The 26,194-nt window shown below is 44.1% G+C and overlaps 1 protein-coding gene across 1 annotated transcript; it reads left to right on the top strand.

The window, feature by feature from the left end:
* On the top strand, positions 1-24,472 carry LOC147439908 (NADH dehydrogenase [ubiquinone] 1 beta subcomplex subunit 10-B-like). Its single transcript, XM_086485635.1, has 2 exons — positions 1-408; positions 24,253-24,472. The coding sequence occupies exon 1, from the start codon at positions 59-61 to the stop codon at positions 392-394; it is 336 nt and encodes a 111-aa protein (XP_086341761.1). The 5' UTR covers positions 1-58; the 3' UTR covers positions 395-408; positions 24,253-24,472.
* The last annotated feature ends 1,722 nt before the right edge of the window (positions 24,473-26,194 follow it).

Genomic DNA, 26,194 nt, shown 5'->3' with positions numbered 1-26,194 from the left:
TCGTTCTCTTGAAAATCTTTCAACAGCGTGTGTGTAGAGCAGCTGCAGAAGGAGCGAGATGGGATTCAAGGGCGTGAAGTTCGACGAGGAGCCGCCAGAGGACTTCGATCCGGCGGACCCCTACAAAGACCCTGTGGCATTCCTGGAGATGCGAGAGTTCATTGTGCGCGAGAAGTGGGTGAAGATCGAGCGCGCCAAGATCTTGCGCGAGCGGGTACGCCAATGCTACCGCCGGGAGGGCGTTAACCACCTTCAGAACTGCCGCACCGCTGTTCTTCAGTACTTGGAATCCCTCAAGGGCGTCGGCTGGGGCAAGGACGGCCGCCCTGCCTATGCCCATGACCCTGAATCTACCTGGCCTGCCACCCCACCTCCACCCCCTCCCTTCAAGTAGGAGCCATTGATAAGGTCGGTCCTCTGCCTTTCCTGCTCGTAATAATCGGGATCCCTGTTTGAGGGCGTCACTTTGCCATTCTTCCCCAGTTTTTTGCTTGTAATCAGAGTGGATTGTCATTGTTGTTATTCTGTAGCCCCAACAAGAGAGGCTTTCCTTTCACTATACATATGCGTTTTGACCATTTCCTTCATGAATGGAATGCTTATGGCTTAGTTCCTGCAATGAAATCTAGTTGTGGTGAATCTTAATTGTTATTTCACTGCTGATATTTAACAATCAATGTGCCTAGTGACAGTTATTAGGAACAGTTTTTCTGAAGTTGGGTTTGCCTAACTCTTTGGTTCAAGCATTTGACTGATTTATTGCCTGCCATGAGTAAGTTTATGCCTACTTGCAAGCTTTCAACTGGTGAGCTCTGTCCATCAAATCTGTTGTGAAGCTTTCATTTAAGCTCCTATGAGACGATTTTGTGTTAGAAAGGCTTCATTGGCGCCGATGACAGTCCATAATGAAGGAAGTTTTTCTATCTAATGCATGTTTTAGTTCTTTGCGTCATTGTCGATAATGCGTGAGTCTACCTTGCACTTCTATAGAAGCAAGAGAATTTCAGTACTTAGGCCTACTTTTCTTGATCGCCTCCTAAAAAGAGAAGGAAGCAGATTTTGGGCGTTTGCTTGCAAGGTATAAAGCAACCCTTGCCCCTTCACTTGCACACAGAGTACTTGCAGATTGATGTTGCGTGGTTGTATGAGCACCTACTCTCGGATTTCAGTCCTCTAGCTAGAGTTTAATCAGTAAAGAAAGACCTGAATGGGGGTGTTGACAGTGGCAGTTCAGGGCCACTAACTTTGTAAAAGGGGCATCTGGCTCTCTCTCTCTCTCTCTCTCTCTCGGAAAATGGTTCAACCTTTCTATCACCCAAGTGTGGTAGATTGGTTATGCCATTGCCCTCTTGAATAACAGGTCTCGAGTTCAACTCTCTTGTCGGCTAGACTCTAAGGCCTCTTAGGATAGTTTCCTAGGATGTTAAAACGCTCTTTTTCTTCTTATTCTTCTCTCTCTCTCTCTCTCTCTCTCTCTCTCTCTCTCCACTCTCTATTACAATTCAGTTGTTTGAATTGATAAAGTGTTGGGGATTTGTGGTTCTCTCTATGTATTCCGCTACATCTTGTCAAAAGTGATTACAGTGGTATTGGAGCTTCAACTACTCCCGTGCTGTCTACAAACCGATGCAGGGTCCTAACAACATGGACTGAGTGTTTGTTCTGGCATCTCTGTGGATTCGTCCAATCAGTCCTAGTTTCTCCTAGGGACAGGTGTTAGGTAGTGAGTGTCGTTGCCCTGCGAGTGTGAGGTTGTTTTCTCATGTCGGGATGTGTCTAGGCTCTAGCCATGTTTAGCCTTGGGTTTTGGCTTGGTTCCATGGCCATGTTGGCTTCTGATGCACAAAGGATTTTCCCCCCTCTTTCTAGATGTTGCTAGGTACCTTTTGGCCTCCCTTCCCTATTTCCTCTCAAGGATTTCCCTCTTTTGAGGTCGTGAGGGGTGAGATGATGGGTTGGGCAGGGCCTATATATGGGTCTCTTGATGAGAATTGGATCGTGCTAGCTAGGGTGGATGAAAGAGAAACATCATGTACACAAGTGAGTGTGTGTTGGCTAGATTATCACTCAAGCGAATTAGGTTCTAAGATCAATTAACTTGGACTCATAAACACGATCTTGAGTATTAAGCCATCACAAGCTTACCATAAACAAGGGAGATGTAATGCAAAATGGAATTGTGTTTATTCATTTATGAAATGAGCTTTAAGTAGCTCTACAACCTTGCACCACTGCATGTGGGATAATGTAACAGACTTGGACACACCAAGTCGAGATTCTACCGCGACACCACAAGAAAATACTTCAAAACAGCTCACAGTTCACAATTGATTTGACACTTGCCCGGCAGAGTTCCGTGCCTAGAGATATTGGTCCCAAAGACTGGTGCCCCTTTTGCTATTTCTTTTTGTATTAATCTGCAACTCAAAAGTACAAGCGAGTAGTCGGAACTCACTCTCAGACTCTCTGTCCAGATGCTTTGAGAAGTGAGAGCCCAAACTACCAATATAAAGGTTTACAAGGGATGCTAGAAGCAGAGCCCCAAAAGCTTTAAAATCAAAAGCCTTTAAAAATTTAAAAGCCTTGTAAAAATAAAGCATTTAGTCTCTCTCTGTGTGTCTCTGCGTAATATAAAGCAATGAACCTGTGTAGCCAAAACAGCCCACACAACGCAAAAAGCCTTGCTTTCTGTACGCTCAGCCACGTGTCAGTCCGTACAGCTTCCGTGAATCGCGGGACTGTCGTATAGCATGCCACGTCAGCCCTAACGCTGAATTTTTCGCCATTTCCGGGAGCTGGCCAGAGAAAGGGTGTGTGTATCCGCTGCTCCCCTGCAGGTTGCCACGTCATAGATTTGTGACATACCCCCCTCTTGAAAGCATTGTAATCGCCCTAGATTACGTCTGCAAAACAGAGAGAAGCCATAAACTGTCTTAGCGGATACTGACTGTTAGTGCTGACGCACTAGGAACGCACATCTAGCACATGTACCAATTGATAGTCATATCACACGACATCACATGACATCACATGACAAATCACAATCAACTTTAATTCGGATCTCAGACCATGATTTATCGGCAATGCAATTAGCAATAGCATCTAGATCCACTCAGGACCTCATAAATGCCCGATTGACTAATCCCTATTGCAACCATGTCTATCGAGATCATTCAGACCAAAATACTGCAGTCATTTCGTCTAGCAATTCTTGCACTTAAACAAGTCAAGAACAAATCAGTTTCATATATCCGAGATTCCATTTCATAAAGTCATACAACAGAATACTGTCAGCTCTCAGTATCCCTAAAGCTCAAAGAGACATCAATGACTCTAGTATTCAAAAATCGAGGCATCTGTTGACAAAGGAGCGGAGTACTCTTGTGCAAACCCACTGCACCATATCTTCGACCAAGCTGAATTCGGGGTTCCATTTGGAATAGACTATATGCTAAACCAAAAGCTTTAAGGTAAAGTTCACAATCTGAGGAGTATCTGCTAGGTCCTCCTCCTCCATCCACTTCGCATCCAATGCAGGATAGTTCTTGAATTTAACCAAGAACCGCCTTCTCACTTTACTCTTAATCTTTCTGTCCTTATGTGCCAATATTTGTTTGGGAACAAGGATCTCCTCGTTCTCTTCCACTTCGGGTTGCTCATCAGGCTTCCCATCTTCGGGCACATCACCTTTAAAAGGTTTCAAGAGACTCACATGAAATGCATCGTGAATCCTCCAAGTGTCAGGCAGTTTCAGTGGGAAGGAGACATCATTTGTCACAAGCCGGGCACCATGTGCCAATAGAAAAGAACAGACTGAATAGACGTTTAGCACTTCATTAACAACTGAACTGAAAAGAGAGAGATGACACGCGACACGGAGTGGCGGAATTCCACCCCTGAGAGTATTGGCCCCAAACCTTGGCGCCCCTTTCGGTATTTCTTTATACCACGAGAAAGGGACTCCTTTCTGTGTCGAGATATGCAAAGGGGAAGCTACCTCTACAAACTTTTCAATGAACCGCCTGTAGTACGAAGACAATCCCAAGAAGCTTCTAACTTCATGGACATTCTTCAAATTAGGCCAATCACGGATAGTCTCTATCTTGGCCGGATCCATCTGCACTCTTGCTGCTGACACAATGTGTCCCAAAAGTGTATCTTTGGTAGGAAAAATTCACTTTTCTTCGCATTAATCACTAACTTGTGATCTCGTAATGCCTGAAAGACTTGAAGCAAATGTTCTCTATGTTCTGCCTCATCCTTGGAGAAAACAATGATGTCAAAGAAAGTGCCAACGAATAGTCTGTACTCTCAATAAATCCTGTCCATCATCCGGTTAGATGTTGCAGGAGCATTGGTTAGGCCAAAAGGCATCACCAAAAACTCAAATAACCCAAAAGTCGTCCGAAAGTCTGTCTTGTAGACATCTCCGGTGCGATGCAGATATGATGATATCCACTTTTCAAGTCGATCCTGCTAAAGCACGAGGATCCCTGAAGTCGGTCAAGTATATCATCGATTCTAGGAATCGGAAATCTGTTATTGATGGTGATTTTGTTGAGAGCTCTATAATCGATGCGCATTCTCCAAGATCGGTCTTTCTTCAAACCCAACAACATTGGAGAGCAGTACGGTGAAGTACTAGGCTGGACAAGACCCTTTTCCAAGAGGTCTTTCACTTGGTTCATAATCTCTTCGTTCTGGGCTCGGCTCACACGATAAGGTGGCGAGTTCAGTGGTGTGCTTCCAGGTATCAGATCAATGGTATCATCTTTAGGACGAGCGGGTGGTAACTCGCTTGGCAGGCCCTTTGAGAAGCAATCGGCATGAGCGTGGAGAAAATCTTGTCGTTCTTTATCAAGTTCAGACATATTTGTCCTATCCTCATCACTCAACTCTTTCAAAAAGATTGAGTAAACAAACAGATTGGATTTTATTAATTTTGAAATGGTAGAAGCCGATACAATAGGGACAGACTCGCCCTTAAGTTTTACATCGAGTACAATGGTTCTGCCCTTCTCTGTGGTCAAAGTCGCTTTCCTCGCTCGAGAGTCGACCACGGCGTTGTTCTTATGGTATCAGGGAATTCCCAAGAGGACATCACAACCTTCCAAAGGCATTATGTAGAAGTCCTCATGCCCCAAATTCCCCTAACAATGCAACCGAAGTTTGTTTCAATGATATGTGTAATGGCTGCGTCCCTGCCGGGTGCCGCTAGAATTGCCTCTGCAAGTGGTCCCATCCGGTCGGGTGTGATCTCGAGCCCCGCCGCCAGTTCAGGTGAAATGAAGTTGGCCTTGGCTCCTCCATCAAAGAAAATCAGGGCTTCTTGGTCTTTTACTTTGCCCCAAGCTCGACAAAGTTCTCTACTCTCGTCCATCGTGCTGGGTCAATACCCACGCAATTTGGAACCAGTCCCGTTTTCATCTTGCCTTTTCTTCCACGTTATCAGCTGCTCTCGAACTCTTAGGCCTCTCATCGTCCTTGTCGTTCTGTTCTTTCTATGCCACTTCGCGGAGATATGCCCAGTTTCCCCGCATCCAAAGCACTTCCCCTCCTTAGAGAGCTCTCTCTCGAGGAGTAAGTTTGGGTCGTGCATCCTTTTCTTTCTTTTTTGGACTGCTCTTCCTCTTTTTACTTTCATTTGTCGAAGTCTGTTTGGCCCTTTGCGTAATGATTTCATCTGTGGGTAGGTCGAACTGCCTGAGTGAATGGCAAAACCCTGTTTCGCATGACTCATCAACTCCTGAATGGAAGCTGACTTTTGTTCTAAGCAGTGGTCTCGGATCTCTGTAGGAAGACCCAAAGTAAACTGCTCAATCTGTTCTTTGAACGAGATCTTCTTAAATGAAGAGGCGGGTAGAAAAGAGCTCCAGAATCTCTCGCAATAAGCGTCCATTGTATCCTTCTTGGTCATCCAAACATGATTCCAAGCAGTTCGTATGTCGCGTTCATACTCTTGAGTCAGCCAGGAAGAAATAAAAAAATATTTTGAATTTCAGCCATTTAATTGGTGTTGTCTTGTTTAATAGAAGCGTGAACCACCAAGTTTGAGCATTCCCCTTGAAGTAAGAGGCAACTATCTGAATCTTAGAGTGCTCTAAGTAACGCCCTCCAGAGAAAGCTATGCCAAACTGCTGTACAAAAGACAAAGCCTTCGAAGCATCTCTATAACCGAAAAATGTGTCTAATTTTATTGACTGTCCACCTTCCTTAAACTCTTGGACTTTCTTGCTTTTATCTTCCAGAAAGTCATACTCGTTGGCTTTATAAAAATTCTTCTTCTTTGCGTAAAAGCTGCTGTCATCAGAGTTCGAACTATCTGAAGACGAGTCCTGTGTAGAATTGTCAACCACGGGGCGAGATTTAGGCTTCTTTGCCTTTTTCTTGCCCTTTCCGAAGCTTTGCTTTTTGCTTCGCTTTTTGTCTTTTTTGTCTTCTTCGCTCGAGTCAGAGGAGCTAGAAGAACTCAAAGAAGAAGAAGAAGAAGAAGAAGATGTCACGAGGACGTGGCAATTGCTAACTTGAGTTGTTGGTTTCTTTCCAATGATTTTTGTTTTATTTCTGAGACCCTCTTGTTGAGGTTGCAAATGGTCGGACATTGTATGGCCAATGTGAACTGTAGTTTCATCCGCAGACGGGAAGTTGGTCGGCATTGGAACTCGTAAAGTAAAAGGATGTCTAGGCTCAGTTCAAGATCATGTAGGTGTCACGAGGACGTGGCAACTACTAACCTTAGTTGTTGGTTTCTTTCCAATGATTTTTGTTTAATTTTCGAGACCCTCTTTTTGAAGTTGCAAATGGTCGGACATTGTATGGCCAATGTGAACGGTAGTTTCACCCGCAGACGGGAAGTTGGTCGGCACTGGAATTCGTAAAGTAAGAGGATGTCTAGGCTCAAAGCAAGATCATGTAGGTCCCCCCGTCGCACTTAGCAAGTTGGTGGATACTAGGAAGTGAACTCAATAAAGGCATAAAGTCAAGGTGGGATCACCAACAGAAAGTATCCGACAGTTGGGCCATATTGCACTTTTGGATGCGGTCCCAATGAGGATAGATGGTCAGAAGACCAGCGAGAGCCCGACGGAAGTATCTCCTAAAAATTAGGGAACTGCTATTCTGGGCCGTGAAATGTGTTCGTGTCATTACCTTCGGTATGACCAAGGGAACATTTTATTACTTTGCTGCAAAGTCAACTAATGCTTAAGTTGAGAGATTTTTAAGCAGGAAGCCCAATGCGGGGAAATTGCATGTATGAGTGCCAAGTGGCACTTTGTGGTCAATTTACCAAGTCCGGGAGAACAGAACCCGTAACTGACTTTTGAGAGCAGTTTTGGAGGCTGTTAACTTGGATTTTCAGCCATTTCTCTCCATTTTTGAGCTTCCCATGACTTTGCCTAGGTCCAAGGAGCTCATTTTCAGCATTGGAAGGCATCAGATGCGTGTTTACATAGCTGTTTTGCTGCGTTTTCAGCGATACGCAGGTTTTGGCAGCCATGGAAATTTATCTTCTCCTTTCATCTATTTGTTCACAGATGCATTACAGGTCAAGGGCAGAAGAGAGGGAGCTCGATTTATGCTGGGGGGATGCTTCATTGAGAGCCTGTCACAGGTTAAGAGCTATGGAGTGCTTCCTTTCCCTCTCATGTACAGTGTGGTGCTAGGAGTGATGCCCTGCACACTACACATTGCTCTCTCTCCCCCCTACGTGCAGTTATGTGATGCCCCACAAGAGGGCTCCTCATTTGACTGCTGTACAGTTGTGTGGGTTCATGCTTTTGTGCTGAGGCAAGAGCCTCCTTGAGTAGGAACAGGGGTAGCTAGCTGCTGCTCCAAAGCAGGCATTGGTGAGGGTCGTAACCTCACCATACAGGTGCAAAATCAGCGCTGTGTATGCGCTGTATTTTTACTGTTTTTCAGCCATACGGATGCCAGGATCATTGGGAATCGTGCCCCACTGGCAAAGGACAGTTAGGGGACTGTTTGGGGCTGAAAACAGGGTGCTGAATTTACTGTTTTTGGACAGGAATCAGAGGGTATACGCCAGTGCAAGCGAGTTCCATCAGGGGAATTGGTTTCGCGCAAGTTTTGGGGTTGTTATGCTACCGAAATTTGGCCAAATCAAATGGTATCTAGTGGGATACAGTCAAAGGATTCCCAGGACCTTACCTTGTAATTTACCCTCCTAAAGAACAAAGAAATACCGAAAGAGGCGCCAATTTTGGGGCCTACAGGTTGTTGGTGTCTGCTCGGAGCATTCTAGCTTCCGAGCTGTGTGTGTGATCAAGTGTTAATTCCCATCGCAGGTTCTCTTTCCAAAGTGGTCTGTGTGTGTATAAAGTAAAGAATATTGGGTGAAAAGCAACACTTACCGCCCCACCACGGGCCGGTTTCATGGTTCCATTGCCGGGATATCAATCACTTTTTCCTCAAAGAGTGAGCGTGGATTGTTTAGGGTAAAGACACACAGTGCAGGAACACGGGGATTACACTATGGCCGACAAGGGGAAGGGAATTATGGAAGAGGGTTCCTCTTCACAGGACAAACAGGAAATTCCGCATGTACGCCCTGCTAAAAAGTGGTCAAATTAGGGCTGATTTTCTGCTGCGTTTTAAGGGTTTGCAAGTATGAACCAAGATGAGATAGGGAGGGTCTCACGGTGGTAGATTGGCCACTTGATCTTCTGCGGGAGTGATGTGGGTCTTCCAGGTGACACGCTGCTTGCCGATTCTTTGAGGCGATTGCTTGGATTCTATGACGCATTGGTAAATCATCTTGAAATTTGAGCTTGCTTGGTCGTGGGTGGTACGTCAGGTTGTGGAATTATGTTCGTTTGCAGAGGCAAGAGCCTTTTGCAACACGTAAAAGTTAAGGGACAGGTTGCAAGATGCTATGTGGTGAAGTTCAAGAACTATCCACCTGTGGATGCAAAGTGGATGAAAGAGCATGAACTGTCAGTCACCAAATGTATTGCAGCTTTACCTTGAGGCCTTCGGGTTATAGCCTACGTATGCCCCAACCCAATGTCTGCAAAGGAGGGGTAATGATAGAGCTAGCACATCAAATGTACTCATGGATTCAGTGCAACAGGAGTGTACAGTTTGACAAAAGTATGAAGGCCTCATTAAGTCATTTGTACACATGTTTTGACACTCTTTCTTGCGGATACATGCGATGATAAAAGAGTGCTAACAACACAAGATCATCAGTGGCATGTATTTATGGTATGCAATCGAGGACGTTTGCGATTTCAAGAGGGGGGTATGTCACGAGGACGTGGCAACTACTAACCTTAGTTGTTGGTTTCTTTCCAATGATTTTTGTTTAATTTTCGAGACCCTCTTTTTGAAGTTGCAAATGGTCGGACATTGTATGGCCAATGTGAACGGTAGTTTCACCCGTAGACGGGAAGTTGGTCGGCATTGGAATTCGTAAAGTAAGAGGATGTCTAGGCTCAGAGCAAGATCATGTAGGTCCCCCCGTCGCACTTAGCAAGTTGGTGGATACTAGGAAGTGAACTCAATAAAGGCGTAAAGTCAAGGTGGGATCACCAACAGAAAGTATCCGACAGTTGGGCCATATTGCACTTTTGGATGCGGTCCCAATGAGGATAGATGGTTAGAATACCAGCGAGAGCCCGACGGAAGCATCTCCTAAAAATTAGGGAAGTGCTATTCTGGGCCGTGAAATGTGTTCGTGTCATTACCTTCGGTATGACCAAGGGAACATTTTATTACTTTGCTGCAAAGTCAACTGATGCACAAGTTGAGAGATTTTTAAGCAGGAAGCCCAATGCGGGGAAATTGCATGTATGAGTGCCAAGTGGCACTTTGTGGTCAATTTACCAAGTCTGGGAGAACGGAACCCGTAACTGACTTTTGAGAGCAGTTTTGGAGGCTGTTAACTTGGATTTTCAGCCATTTCTCTCCATTTTTGAGCTTCCCATGACTTTGCCTAGGTCCAAGGAGCTCATTTTCAGCATTGGAAGGCATCAGATGTGTGTTTACAGGGCTGTTTTGCTGCGTTTTCAGCGATACGCAGGTTTGGGCAGCCATGGAAATCTTCTTCTTTTTGCATCTATTTGCTCACAGATGCATTACAGGTCAAGGGCAGAAGAGAGGGCGCTCGAGTTATGCTGGGGGGATGCTTCATTGAGAGCCTGTCACAGGTTAAGAGCTATGGAGTGCTTCCTTTCCCTCTCATGTACAGTGTGGTGCTAGGAGTGATGCCCTGCACACTACACACTGCTCTCTCTCCCCTACGTGTAGTTATGTGATGCCCCACAAGAGGGCTCCTCATTTGACTGCTGTACAGTTGTGTGGGTTCATGCTTTGTGCTGAGGCGAGAGCCTCCTTGAGTAGGAACAAGGGTAGCTAGCTGCTGCTCCAAAGCAGGCATTGGTGAGGGTCATAACCTCACCATACAGGTGCAAAATCAGCGCTGTGTATGCGCTGTATTTTTACTGTTTTTAAGCCATACGGACGCCAGGATCATTGGGAATCGTGCCCCATTGGCAAAGGACAGTTAGGGGACTGTTTGGGGCTGAAAACAGGGCAAAAACCAGTAAATACAGCGTGCTGAATTTACTGTTTTTGGACAGGAATCAGAGGGTATACGCCAGTGCAAGCGAGTTCCATCAGGGGAATTGGTTTCGCGCAAGTTTTGGGGTTGTTATGTTGCCGAAATTTGGCCAAATCAAATGGTATCTAGTGGGATACAGTCAAAGGATTCCCAGGACCTTACCTTGTAATTTACCCTCCTAAAGAATAAAGAAATACCGAAAGGGGCGCCAATTTTGGGGCCTACAGGTTGTTGGTGTCTGCTCGGAGCATTCTAGCTTCCGAGCCGTGTGTGTGATCAAGTGTTAATTCCCGTCGCAGGTTCTCTTTGCAAAGTGCTTTGTGTGTGTGTATAAAGTAAAGAATATCGGGTGAAAGCCAACGCTTACCGCCCCACCACGGGCCGGTTTCAGTAGGTCCCCCTGTCGCACTTAGCAAGTTGGTGAATACTAGGAAATGAACTCAATAAAGGTACAATGTCAAGGTGGGGTCACCAAAGGAAAGTACTCGACAACTCGGCTACATTGCATTTTTGGATGCGGTCCCAATGGGCATTGATGGTCAGATGACCAGTGGGAGCCCAACAGAAGCATCTCCTAAAATTTAGGAAACTGCTATTTTGGGCCATGAAATGTGTTCGCGTCATTAGCTTCAAAATGACAAGGGGAACATTTTATTACTCTGCAGCAAAGTCAATTGATGTACCAATTGAGAGATTTTTAAGTTGGAAAAGCCCAATGCGGGGAAATTGCATGTATAAGTGCCAAGTGACACTTTTTGGCCAATTTACCAAGTCTGGGAAAACAGAATTCGTAACTGACTTTTAAGAGCAATTTTGGAGGCTGATAACTCTGATTTTCAGCCATTTCTCTCCATTTTTGAGCTTCCCATGACTTTACCTAGGACCAAGGAGCTCATTTTCAACATTGGAAGGCATTGGATTTGTGTTTACAGGGCTGTTTTGTTGCGTTTTCAGCAATACACAAGTTTTGGCAGCCATGGAAATCTTCTCCTTTTGCATCTATTTGTTCACAGATGCATTATAAATCAAGCGCAGATGAGGGTTCGCTCGATTTATGCTGGGGGGATGTTTCATCGAGAACTTGTCACATGTTAAGAGCTATGGAGTGCTTCCTTTATACTCCATGTACAGTGTGGTGCTTTGAGGTTCTTGAGGTTCTTGGGTTCTTCTTTCGCTTGCAATCTGTGTTAGAGAAGGATCTTCTCTTCACCCGAGTTCTACTCTTTTCCGCGGGTGCACCCCTTGGCGGCCTTGCGCTGACACCAAAGTTGCTTTTTCCCACCTCACGTCGATTGGCCGGCTGCTAAGTGCACGGTCCGCTCTCAATGAGTGAAAAGAGGCACAAGGGGAGGCTAGACAAGCCCTTCTTTCTCGGCATTCCTCAAAAACACGATTAGGAATTGACACGCCCAAGAGGTCTTGGGTTACGTGCCACCGCAACAAGCAAAAAAAATTCTTGTGGTTCTTTCCTTGAGTGATACAGAACACTGCCAAAGCTCTGATACCAATGTAAGGTGGAGCGGAAGTGAATGTTGAACTTTGTTCAAGATGAGTGCTCCAAACTGTGCTCAAGGGTTCCTTTTTCTTAGGGAAGGGAGAGCCTTCCGTTCTTTATTGAGAGAGTGCAATGGACGCAAACAAAGTGAATGGACACGGTGTGTGAAGGTGCATGAGACTGAGAGATAGAGAGAGAAGAGAATACGACACTAGAGATGTTGTCAAATCCTCCTCCAAGGGCCCCACTCTCGATGGCGACAGTGGTCTACTATTGATTGTACAAATCTCTACAATGCTTGGACTTGCCGACGATGTCGACGACAATGAGGACACGACGAGACGGGCTGAAATCTGAAAACGCTAATGGCTGAAATCTGCAAATCTTTATCTGCTGAATTCTGACCCTATGTCGATGACGATGACGATGACGATGTCGATGGTGACGATGCGACGATGACGCGCTGAAAACACAGGTGCTGAAACCGTGCGGCGAGGATCTGCTGCGGGAAGGTGAGATCTGCGAGGTTCGGGGGTTCTACTGCGATGTCTGACTGCTGAAAACTGAAAACACTGGTGCTTAATGAGGTTTCGTCGCGATGAATCTGTAAAACGTTGAAGTGTGATGCAGATGTAAAAACGCTAGGGCCGATCTTTGTCTTCTGCTGCTGCCGGTGGTTTGCAATGCAAAACGCTAGGCTGATTTGATGGGGTTCTGTCTCCAGGATGCATAATAAGCAAAAATGCTGGCTGCTCTAGTCCAAAAACGCTAGATGTTGCAGTCTAAACGCTAGGCCTCTGTGGGGTTCTGCTGAGAAGTTGCCTGTTGAGCAAGGTGCTCCTATTGCCTCTTCTCAAGAAAGTGCTAGCGCTAGGTTTCTATTTATACAAACTTAGCAAAATTGCCCTACCTACTTTCCAACAAATGTCACTTAAAAATAATAAGTGAAAAATGTCAAAAATAGGGAAAATAGGTCTATGCACTGTAAAAATGCTACTGATGGGTTCTGACGATGGTCATGCTGTGTGCAACCAGAGGATATGCATCTATTCTAAGTGTCTGGACATTCACGGTCTGCGAACAGACTCACAAAAGTGCCAGATCACTTCCTATTCTAGACTGATTGACTGAACTGAACCCTTGTCATGGTGTAGCTTGTCCACGGACACATAGGGTTGGATGTGTCACGCGTCAGAATGCGAAGCTCAATGTATAGTTGCCGAAGAGAACGGATAGCTATGGAATTAGAGTGTGAGGCCCAAAGTGACCTATGCATGCAAGAGTTTGTCTACTAGGTCCTCTCCTTGAAGGACGAACCACCAAAAGCAGACATCACGCTGGGTAGAGATGATGACTCTTAAGAATCGAGTCATTGAAAATTGTATTTCAATAAATATGATGGTAAGATGGATGCTGCTATGATTTATTCTTGATTGCATCAATTTAATGCTTACTTAGCTACTAACCAGAAAAGCAGTAAAAGTAAAGTTTTGATAGCTGCGATGTATTTATTGGATGATGCCATTAATTGGTTTGGTATCAAGCTTGGCAAGATGCACAGATGGCCGAGCACCTTGAGCGGGCCGAAGATGAGGATTGTTTTTACTGCTGCAGTACTTGGATCAATTGAAAGAATGGGCATTGGCGATGTTAGTGGGGATGTCGTATGTTAGTTGTTCTACACCCACTGTTGGGCATTGATGATGTTAGTGGGGATGTCGTGGTATCGATGGAGCTGATGGTTACATTGGACTACCATGGGTCTATACCTTGCACTTTCCTCTAAGGGTGAATCTGAGCTTATCGTGGATTCATCTGGGTATATTTTTTAATCGTATAGCGGACATGTAGACTTCACATCGTGAAGTTTTCTTTCGAGTTACGACCCATTGATATTGTGTTAATTCTTTCTATCTTTTGTGGTGCGTATGTCCTATCAAGTACCTATTTTTGTGCTAATTTTTCCGATTTAATGCTTCTTTTAGTGCTAGGCTTCATTATGGCTGTGTTATGGTTATGTTGGACTACCATGCGTCTATACCTTACACTTTCCTTTAGGAGTAAATCTGGGCTTATCTTGGATTCATCTAGGTATACTAATCATTCATCTAGTTTGCATTCAAAGAATACACAGTGTTTTAACCATTGTAGATCGTGTCAGTAAGTTTTACATGCTCATTCCTTGGAAGGCCACAGTAATAGCACAAGAAAGTAGGTGTGCTCATTAAGCATTGGTATCTCCTTTGTGGTTTGCCAAAGTCAATTGTTTCAAATAGAGATGTTAAGTTTATGGCACTTGTGGTCATGAGTGCATGCTTCCCTCTACTATAAAGAAGAGAACTCTTATTAAGGAACATAGGGTGCCTCGCCTCTAGATCATAAAAATGCTAGGTTGTGGTTGTATGCATCACATAAACTTTTTGCGTTGGTTCAACTTAGCTTGTGTGCCGCACACCGCTTTTTGTGTTTGGTTGTTTGCCAGATGCCATACCAAGCGTAGTGCCATGTTGGCCAATATGGTAGAGCAACAAAACGCAGTGGCTCAGTGGTTACATGCTCGTGGATTGCAGGGTGTGCAGCTGTAGATGCCACTCCATGCAGGCCACTGTGTGCACAACTCAGCAACTCACATCTATCCTCTTCATGGATGCTCTCTTTGCGAAACATAAGTGATTGGCAGTGCTCCCTTTGTCCTTCTTGGCTCCCCCTCTCTCTCTCTCTCTCTCTCTCTCTCTCTCTCTCTCTCTCTCAAGATGTTTTTGCTTGCAGGTTGTAGGCTTTCAACTAAGGAAAGGAAATGTATACAAATTAAATGCAATTGTAATGGATGAACAAGCTGCACAGCTCACTTTTTGATAAAATGGTGGCGACCATATAACAGAGCAGTGAGTACCTAGTTGATATATTGTCTCCTACAGAACTTCTATGGACGGCGACTGGGACACTATTGGAACCAAGGCTTGTGCCTTGTGCTAGTTCCATTCACATTCCGCACGAAGAGCGTGTCCTTGCAGCTTGGAGTAGCGATGGGCACTGTAAGCAGCCTCACAGACACCACATTGATGATCTGCATGGCTTGCGTTCTGAACTTGAGAGCTTATGAATGAGTTGAAACTCGGGCCAGGGTGTCGTACATGTTTGCCATAGAGGGGGGGCCATGAAACCAGTATATGTTGTTCTCTTGAGTGGCTGATTGAAGGAGCCAAATTGAGGGGTAAGGAAATCAGCGAGCTCAGTTGACATGCGTGCTACTGGACTTAGTTCAAGGGGCTCCCATGCTCTTCAGCACTATCTGCAGCAGTAGCTGGTGGAAACGTTGTTCATGCAGTAGCTTTGATGCCAGAGTGTGGGAGACTGCATCATCGCACGTAGATCCTAGTGACTATGCACAGTACAACAAGGTGATTGCTGCCTCATTGCCAACATGGTGCAAAAGATTTCCGTACGGAGAGTGCTGCTTGCCCCCCATGGATGTGGCCCTCCATCTGCTGTTTTGCCATCAGACTCCAATTCAATGTAGGTGCATGCCTCTTGCATGATTGAGGATTGTTGATTGATGTTACTAATCTAGTCATCTTTTATGTATGTGATCTGTGAAGGGCTTGCGTTGCTCAGAGCAAGCTATTTGAATCCTAAGGCACACCAGGCTCATCGCTCATAGCTCGCTCTTTGAGGCAGAGGATAAGCTATTGAAAGCAATAAAGAAACAGCAAGAAACTCACTACAGAGGTGCAACAGAGGAGACCAGCTCTTTGAAGTTTGAGTCTGTTTGACTGCATTAGGCCTGACAGACCGTCCTCATAGGTGAAGTCACAAATGGCACCTGATACAGCTCTTGACAGCTTTTTACTCCTGCTCCTCCGACAGTTTCACCCTAAAGGTTGAAGCTCTTATAACTTATCAGAAGTCGAAACCCTCTGTCTCCATTTCCAAACTGCTAGTGTCAAAAGCTGATACTAGCTAATCACGCAATGCTTACAACCTCTCGCACAAGTTATTGGACAGTTTCGAGATCAACAATGCAGAGGCTTTCCTCTCGAACAAGTTGTTTCGAGATCAACAACAATGCAGAGGCTCTCCTAGCGATGGAGTATCATGGGTGATGATGGCATTCTCTTGATAGAAGCTCAAGTCAATCTGTTCCAGTGAGAACAGGACTAACTACTCGGTTCTCCCATAAAACTAGTTGGAGCTGCGAATACACTCAAAGAGGGTTTATTGCCCTTTCACTTGAGAATTTTGCCATGAGGGTAGACCAATTCTCTATCATAAACAAAAGGTAGGGGACGGGCCGTATTAGTTTGAGCTACAATGGCAGGGCATAGGACTTGCCATTCTAGAACACATGCTCTTTTGATGTGATCCTTGTCCCACTTGTACACCAGTGATCCCACCAAACCAAGAACGAAAAGAGCCAGATTCCCTATCTTTTAGACATTTCCAGATCACACTCGAAAAAGCCTCGTTCTTAAAAAGTAGATGTGGATGGCATCATCTAGAAGGCCATTCATTTGAGGTCTTCTTATGGCATGCATGGAGTTCAATACTAGTACCTCCTCACCTTAAGCAGGAGGGGATGCCACGTGCACATGGATTTATGTGCCACATGGACATGCTTCTTCACCTTCCAGAGCCAATTCTGTACATATCTCTAGATAGGAGTGTCTAGATGTCACGAGATTATGAAAAATACTAACTTTATTTGCTGGTTTCCTTCCCTTGATTTTTTATTTAATTTTTGGGACCCTCTTTTTGAAGTCATAAATGGTCGGACATTGTATGGCCAGTGTGAAACGGACGATGGTTGGGAGTTTCACTTGCAACATTGAAGGCCGAGCAGCCACAAGTTGGTTGGGTCGATCGGTATTGAAATCTAACTAGTAAAAGGTGGCTAGGGTCAATTAAAGTCATTTAGGCCCCTCGTTGAGGCTTCATAAGTTAAACCAATTGAGCATAAAGGAAACTTGGCAAGACACCTCGGCTAGGAAGGGGCGCCCAAATCGATTTGGGGCGGCTGGGTCTAATTTAGAAACTCAATTCTCCTTTGTCTTATGTAGCACGATGATTTTGCTCTCGTGCACCTCTCTCCTCTTGAATATAGAATTGTGATGCCTAGCGTACAATTTTGTGCAATTGCTGAGGCAAGAGTCTCTTGTATAGGTACCAGATTAACTAAGTGCTAATCCCAAGCAGGTACAGATTTAGAGAGATTTCTCGCGAGAAACTTGAGAGCTATCTACAACTGCGTTCGGCACATGGAGTCCAAGCTGTAATTTTTTGCAGGTTTAGGGTTTTGACCCTTTTTGATGTCCAAGAGTCCCAAGAGCTTCAAGGAAGCTAGGGACCTGTCAAACAAATGTTCCGATGCATTTTAGAGGCAAAAAACAAATATTTTAGCTTGTTGTATTTTCCATAGTCACATGGGGACGGGGACGGGTCTCGTGGTTGTGACGGGTCCCGAGGACGGGAATGTGGAAAATCAGGGGACGGGACAGGGGACCCGTGTTTAAAAAAACTTGTTCTATACTAGACAACACTAAGACCAGAAGATTGCAAAGAAAAATTGGTTTTTGTACTCATAAATACCAAAATATGACGTGGTAAGAACACGACGAGCATGGGTTGCACATGTTGACGTGATGATCAATCGTCATACTCAGAGGGAAGAAATTAATGATGTACAAGTGAAGAGTGGATTAATAGAGTCTAGTGGGCAACTGAAACCGGCCTGTTCAATCCAAAAAGGGCGGTAGACTTTAAACTTAAACCTTATTTGCTTTCACCCATTTAATTTGTCATCCACTTTACCTGTACTTTCAAGACACAACAAAGGGGAAAGGGATACAGGCTGCTAGATTGCACATGTATGAGTAGACCGACACCAGATTGGCCCCTAACTTAGGCGCTCCTTTCGGTATTTCTTTATTGTTCAAAAGAGGGAATAAACGCTGTGGTTCCTTACAAGCTGCCCCGCACAAACTTGGCTGAATTTCAACTGTTCCGGCCTGATTTTGGCAGCATTACTGTACTAGGACCCTTCACAGTCAGTATTACCACGCATTGAGTGACTTTCCCGACGTATACGGGCGGGCACTTTGCAAGACCTGGCGAGAATCTGCAGCACGCTGAATTCTCTGTTTTCAGCCTCGAAAATGCGCCAGATCGCCTGTACAGCGGTCCCCTTGCGTCCCCGAACCTCCTGGGGGTATTAGGGTCCGTTTAGGGTCAAAACCCTAAACCTGCAAAAATACACAGCAGGCTGTAATTTACTGTTTCAGGCTCCGTTTCGCGGGCCGGTCGCATCCGTAGCAAGTCCTCGAGCTCCCGCACCTGTAGGGCTACTTGCCCTTTGAAACGGACGAGATTTCGAACGTGAAACCTCTCCGAATCACCTGTACCTGCGGGGGATTAGCCGCTAGCTAATCCAGTACCTGTGCAAGAGGCTCTTGCCTCGGCAATCGTGCATGAACCCACACAACTGTACATTGGTCAAATGAAGAGCCCACTAGAGGGGCATAACATACTGCCAAAGGGGGGAGAGAGGGTAGTGCGTAGCGTGCAGAGTATCACTCCTGGCACTGCACTGTGCATAAGAGGGAAAGCAAGCACTCCATAGCTCTTAACCTGTGACAAAAGCTGCAAATGAGCCTCTCCCAGCTTAAAGTTCAGCGCCACTTCTTCCTTGAGGAGGCAAGTGCACAGAAATGTGCCACTTGGCGCATTTACAAGCATTTTTCCGTTTCGGTGTTGCCGCCTAAAAATCTCCCAACCGGTGGCCCAGTTGACTTCACGGCAGAGTAAGAAAATGTTCCCCTTGTCATTCCGGAGGTAATGACGCAAATACATTTTCAGGTCCCAAAATAGCAGTTCCCTAAATTTTAGGAGATGCTGCCATTGTATCTTTCTAGGTCATCCGACCCTCTTTGTACACTGCGGCCACGTCCAGAACTGAAAAGTAGCCTCTGTAGCAAAGGATTTCACTTTGGCTAGTCAATGACCCCACTTTGGCTAACCATAGTCCTTGTCCACCTTAGTGCTCTCTTGCCCTCAGGCCTGGACTCCCTCTGGACAGTTCCACACTAGCTATGCAATGCAGGGCAGTTACATTTCCCGAGGGGTGTTTCCAAAAAGTGAAAGTAAATAAATAATAGGAAAGAAATCAACAAAAAGGATAGATAGTAGTCACACGCTGGTGACAACAACATTGACATATAGCTCAAGACTCTGAAAGCCCTAGAAAAAAGGTGTGGGGTCCCCTGCTTGCGTCCCCCCTAATGTGTCATCGGGGACCTGCGTCCCGGGATGCGTCCCCTCTGCGTTCCATGTGAGGGACCCCTCTGCGTCGCGTCCCCCTGTCCCGTCCGGCATCCTCGCGTCCCTCGTTTCGTCCCTACCGAAAAGGGCTACATCCCTGAGTCCCCTGTTTCTATGGTATTTTATCGCCAGTTTTGTAAAAGTGCTCTAATGCGCACGGAAAGTCACCTATTACATGGGGATTTTGTCTGTGAAGCCTTCTACTATCGTTATGTTGCCGAAATTGGCCTAGTGTAGGCAATGTTCAGCCCAATATAATTGGGACAGCGCGTAGAGGTTTACAGGTTCTCTCCAAGACCGGAAGGGGTGCTAATCTTTGGGGCCAACAGGGTGTCACTGTCTACTTGGGAGCACTCTAGTTACCGAGTCGTGATTTGTTGTGAAGTGGTAATTCCAAATTCGTGAAATCACTTTGTGTCATAAAGTACAATAAAGTTAAACAACGTATAGATCGGGTGAAAGCCAAAGTTTACTACCCTTAAGTGAGGCTATAGGCCGGTTTCATGGTTTCATTGCTTGGACAATATCACTTTTTCCTCAAGAAGTGAACCTTCGTTGGCATATAATAGAGCAACCTAGCGTTTTAGAATGGTGGATTACCAACGGCAGCACCCCCAGCGTTTTTGGGACAGCAATCAACCTAGCGCTTTTGGGTGGATCAACTAGCAAAGGCTAAGGCAAAGGCATGAGGCGACGAGCAGAAAGAGGAACGAGGTGGGTGAGGCAGCGCGAAGCAGGTGGCTTGCACCTCGTGCGAATAATTGTTTTTTTTTTTAATATTAAGGCATGCGATTGTGAACACTATTTTGATCATGTGCTGGTTGGCTAGAGCCGTCCATGCAATCTTCCACGCCAACTGTGGGGGTTCAAAAGTTGATCGTGCTTGGACTTCTATTTCAACAAGGCAATTAGGTCTCCCCAAATGAAAAGCCTTTAAAAATATGTTACGTGCATAAGTGAAGGGTGAGTTTAGGAAATGAAGAGACCCATGGAAGTGGAAAGTCAAAAGGCTTCTTGTGTCCATATAAATAGAGATGGTTGAGTGCACTTTTATACATTTGTTTTTTTTCTTTCCTTATTTCTCTTAAGCGCCAACACAACCGACCACTCCCACCGAATCGGCCATGCCTAATGCACATAGCTGAAAAGGAAACCTTCACATAGAACTAACAACACCAAAATAAGCAAACAAACTTACTTGAATAAAACCCGAGAAGCCCGAGATTCGCAAACCCAACACACAGAGGTTGACCGTGCCACCAATGTCAGCAACCTCTGCCACAGGCAGCCAACATTGTCGGGAGCCTCACCAACCTTGACCCCATGTGAGCTAAGCCCACTACTAAAAAGTTGCAGCAAACATCACACAACCACCGAATGCGACTCGCGACAGTAGCATCCACCCATCGAAGCTCCACATATCAACCACCAGCCTGTTATTGAAATTGTCTACGCCCCTCGCTTCGAATTGGATCCGAATCTAAACAACCGCCTTGTTGTTAAACGAAGACCGCAACACATTCCCCCACCTTCCATTGAGCAGAACCAAGAAACCAGGGTGGGCTTGCGCCCTTGTGGGTACAAGGGCAGGCCGTCGCCAGACCTGAGTGTCCAAAAATAAGGAGGAGCAAGCAAGGACGGGAGCCGGCAAGGGTGTCACCAGTCGGAACCTCTCGCCTCATAGTAGATCCCTGATGTGAGCGCCTTGCCACACAGCCCCTGTTGGCATCCTTGAAGACAAGGACTAGAGCAGCTCCAAACTCCCCTACAACAGCCTTCGAAGGGGCATCCACCCATGAGCGCCACACCCATGAGCGCCACACACAACTGAGTTTGTCAAAACCCTAAACCCCCCATACCTCACGCATTGCTCAAATGTATTAAATCTTCTAGTAATGTAGGTAGTTAACTTTCAAAATTAATCATAGCTTTATTTTTGGTGAAATTACACACACACACACACACACACACACACACACACACACACTCACTCTCTCTTGGTCACTTCATCTAACATTAAGTGTTGCATCCAACTACACACACACACATACCTTCTGGCAATGCATTTTTACTTTGGTTCCCCTAAATAACTCTTGGTTTGGCACTTCATCGTGTTGTAGTTGCTCTAGCACCTCATCTGGAGGGGTTTTGATTGTGCTTTAAAGCACTTTATATAGCTAGGAATAGTTACATCCAACTATATGCACTCGATTTAAACTTGAGTTGTTGAGTTAACTGATGCCTTGTGGGAGAGTACCTTGTGCTTTACTATACACCTCCCTTAATGATAACTCCTAACTTTTGCTATGCAGAATACAATGGATAAGTAGAGCTGTCCACCATAAAAATGTTATCTAGTAAACCCCGCACCCATTTGGTTACCTTATGGGATGAACCCTTTAATATAACTCTCAGTAGGTTTGTTTAAACCCCATTTTTTGCCTCATGCTTGGGCGAGAGTCAGGGCTTCTGATTTGGTCAGGATACCTAAGATTTAGCACTCTGTCGCGACGGGTCTCTTCCACTCATGGTGCGTCACGATGAACAGATCTCGTTCTGATAACCTAGCTTGATGGTGGGTGGCTTGGCACGGATTTTTGGCCATCTTCTCTTGGTATGATTCTAAGCAGTCAAACCTCATACCCTCATATTGAGAAGGTTCGGTGCTAGGGGGTTGCGGCACCTCGATAACTGAGGATTTTTGGTGTTTTCCCTTGCCTCTTCCTCTTGCACTATATAAGGCGAGGGGATTTTTCTCCGCCCTCACTTAAGACTTGGTATAGGAGAAGAATACGTGAGTGAGGTCGGAATGATTCTTGGCTCTACAATAGTCTACATCCGCTGCTACTTTGATGATTATTAGGATAGCTTCCACTTCAAATGTTTTATTTATTCACCATCAATAGTGTGTGCTGTGCATTCTACCACATTGGCTTTTTACCTAATTGGCTTCTATTCAAACTAGTCTTTCACTAATGTTAATTGATGAAATACATGTTATAATCCGGTGCTATAGGGATATTTTGAAACTTAAAACCCTACATTCTTGCTCTTACTAATTTGTTATATGCCTATGATGGGAAGACTTGGGCATGAAAAATGGCGAGAATGGTTCTTAATAGTGGTCTTTTGTATAGAAAAGCTGAACATTGGCCCTGTTTAGTGTTGGAGACATTTTTGAGAAAAGTTGATATACTTAATCTAAGCTTGTGCTTATGATGTATAGAATAAAAGATGGGGGATTCTGGCACTAGCTTCTGATCAACATATGGTTATTGATCTAGTCTTGTTGCTTTACTACTTAAAATTTAGCATAAACATAGATTTTGGTTGGCTTATGGTTACTGATATGGTTTTATGGTGTTGAAGTATGGGGAAACACATTTGCATATACTTGCAGAAAAGACTTACCTTCAGCCAATTGATAATTACTGGAATAGTGTTCGAGTTCTGGCTTAAATTAAGTCCTTAGATAAACCATATGTTATTACCTTTTCAAGCTCTTAGGTATGATACTGCCATGACATGGGGGTATCCTTTTACATGCATACATATTCAAGTAGGTTGATTGGTTACTGGTTGACTCGTTGTTGGATGATACACTTGGCAATCATATGGCTCTTAAACTCTTTATTACAATTGCAGATAGTTTTTGACTCTTAATTATTGAGTGTATTTATTGGCATGATCTACTATATGGCTGTGATTATTGGGATAGTTTCGAGTTGAAGTTGGGTTTTCACTAGTAACTATCCTTGGAAATTTTGGCTTAGTGCATTGTCATGCTGACATGCCAAGATCTTATACTTCTAGTACACTGACTTTGCTGAATTCCTGGTGGTTGATGACCGGAAGATTTGGTCTATGGGGTTGGACCTTTGATCATGGTCCCTAGTTGTTGCTAGTATGGTATTTTTTGCTGGGATTGAGTTCTACCTAATGACCTGGCTCTGTTTAGTCATTGTCTGTTGGTGAGGAAGTTAAATTTATTTTTTTGAAAAAAGAGAAAAAACTCCGTCTAAAATTTGTATCTGTCGGTTTCAGTAAAAAGTTTTTGGCAAGATCTACTATGTAATAGTGCTTGATCTTGGCTAAATCCTAGGAGATATGAGAATCTGTATAGCACTAGATTACTTTGCTTTGTATGGTCGGAGATCTAGCTTTGATTGGTAACCTTATACAAACATACATATTCTCGGATTTGAGTGAAACCTTGATTCTTACTGTCATATTTAGATTTTTTGACTCTGATCCAATAAATCTTCTCCGATTGCTAAGCCTAATAAATCTTCACCTTAAATGATTAATATTTTGGGATTTTGCTACAACAACTTTTTAACATACGGTGAAAAAATGGATTTTTTTGATAAACATATACAAGGCTAGCACACTCGTAGTAATGTTATTTGTGAGCTTGCTCTAAAAGCTTCAATACTAACCGTCGTTGTGATGAAACATTTGGGTAATCTAAGATTTCTGGACATTGTGTTCTACTATGGATTGGTTTATGCTATTTGAAGGGCTTAATTTTGGATTAGTTACAAAACAAAGCACTGCATATAAGTTTTGGTCCATATATTTTTTGTAGCTACAAAACAAAGAAGTGCATAGAATTGTTTAACTTATGGATAAGTGAACACTTTTTTTTAGTAATGGTTGTTATAAAAGAGAAGTTTTACATATGAAGCAATTTTGGTAGGAATACTTATGATGTAGAAGAAACTCGAGATTTTAACTACTTAGGACGGTAGCTAATCTACTATTTTTAAAGTTTGACATGGATAACAACTGATAGGTTCTTTGAAGCTTGCCATATGTAGCCAAGTTTAACATATCTGTTGTCTTGACTATATGGATGCAGGGGAGAATTCTATCTTGGCTTAAAAAGGTTTAGCATGTTGCAGTCCCACTTTGAAAACATTTGATAATTCAATTGGGATAGTTCTGATACCATTGTATACAAACATTTGGAATGATGATACCTCATTCTTATAATGATGTACAGTTATGAATCAAAGATTGAGTTGTTTTTGTACGAATCTTTGCGTAGTCACTTAAAGCCATTCAGTTTTTGAACATCATGTTCTTTGGTGTATATGTATTTAAATTGAAATAGCTACACCCCCCTCCTAAACACCAGGCCCTCCCAGGCAACTGGGTGGACAGAGACGCTGGCTTTAGATATTTCTTGTTTATAGGCTTTGATTGATCCACTGTCTATAATTCTTTGTTAGGTTGACATGTGTTATGTGGTTTCTCCTTGACTATAGACTAGATTCTTGCTCACGACTATGGTAGTCGATTGGCTCAGTCGATTTTAGGTAACAAGTTAATCCAATTTTACTCACCCATGCTTAATTCAGTTTATTCGGATGATTTCAGGAACATGTTTTGCTTAGTCGGTTTTAGGTAACAGGTGAATCCAATTTCAATCACACATGCTGATTTCAATTTATTCGGATGATTTCAGGAACATGTTACTTTTAAACAAACTACATGTATCATGATTTTTTTAGGGATTAGGATTAAAGGCAGTATTATCTAAAGACTATGAATGACAACTTTACTTTTTTAAAACTGACTGCCAAAGCCTTAAAACTCTTATAAAAGTAATGTCTTCCTTGAAGACAACATCTCATATTGTGTTAATAAGACTCACTTTACCCTCTTCAAGGACGCTTTGACTTGGCACATCTCTGCTAATGCCTGATACTTGACTTTTGTTACTCTCATCTACTTGATAAGGTAGTAGGCCCATACACAATGGGCCTATTGTCAACCCATTGTGTATGGCACTATGGATAGGGTGGACACACACACACACACACACTTGGTCACTTCATCTATATTTATTGTTGCATCCAACTACACGCATACACATACCTTTTGGCAATGCATTTTTACTTTGGTTTCCCATTGTGTATGGCACCTGGGATAGGGTGGACACACACACACACACACACACACACACACACACACACACTTGGTCACTTCATCTAATATTAACCGTTGCATCCAACTACACACACACACACACATATCTTCCAGCAATGCATTTTTACTTTGGTTCCCCTAAATAACTCTTGGTTTGGCACTTCATCAGGTTGTAGTTGCTCTAGCACCTTATCTGGAGGGGTTTTGATGGTGTTTTGAATCACTTTATCTGTCTATGAATAGTTACATCCAACTATATGCAGTCGATTTAAACTTGAGTTGTTGAGTTAAATGATGCCTTGTGGGAGATTACCTTGTGCTTTACTATACACCTCCCTTAATGATAACTCCTAACTCTTGCTATGCAGAATACAGTGGATAAGTAGAGATGTCCACCATAAAATTTTTGTATAGTAAACCTTGCACCCATTTGGTAACCTTATGGGATGAACCCCTTAATATAACTCTTACAAGGTTTGTTTAAACTCCATTTTTGCCTCATGCTTGGGCCAGAGTCGGGGCTTGTGATTCGGTCAAGATACCTAAGATTTAGGACGGTCGCGACGGGTCTCTTCCACTCATGGTGCGTATAGATCTCGTTCTGATAACCTAGCTTGATGGTGGGTGGCTTGGCTCTGATTTTTGGCGATCTTCTCTTGGTATGATACTAAGCAGTAAAACCTCCTGCCCTCATATTGAGAAGGTTCGGTGCTAGGCGGTTGCGGCACCTCCATAACTGAGGACTTTTGGTGTTTTCTCCTGTCTCTTCCTCTTTCACTATATAAGGTGAGGGATTTCTTCTCCCTCCTCACTTAGACTTGATGTAGGAGAGAAATGCGTGAGTGAGGTCGGAATGATGCTTGGCTCTG

Source organism: Adiantum capillus-veneris, chromosome 16, assembly GCF_014529385.1.
Source record: "Adiantum capillus-veneris isolate H3 chromosome 16, ASM1452938v2, whole genome shotgun sequence".
NCBI lineage: Eukaryota > Viridiplantae > Streptophyta > Polypodiopsida > Polypodiales > Pteridaceae > Adiantum > Adiantum capillus-veneris.
Note: the sequence above shows the minus strand (reverse complement) of the source record. Positions and strands in the feature narration are given on the sequence as shown.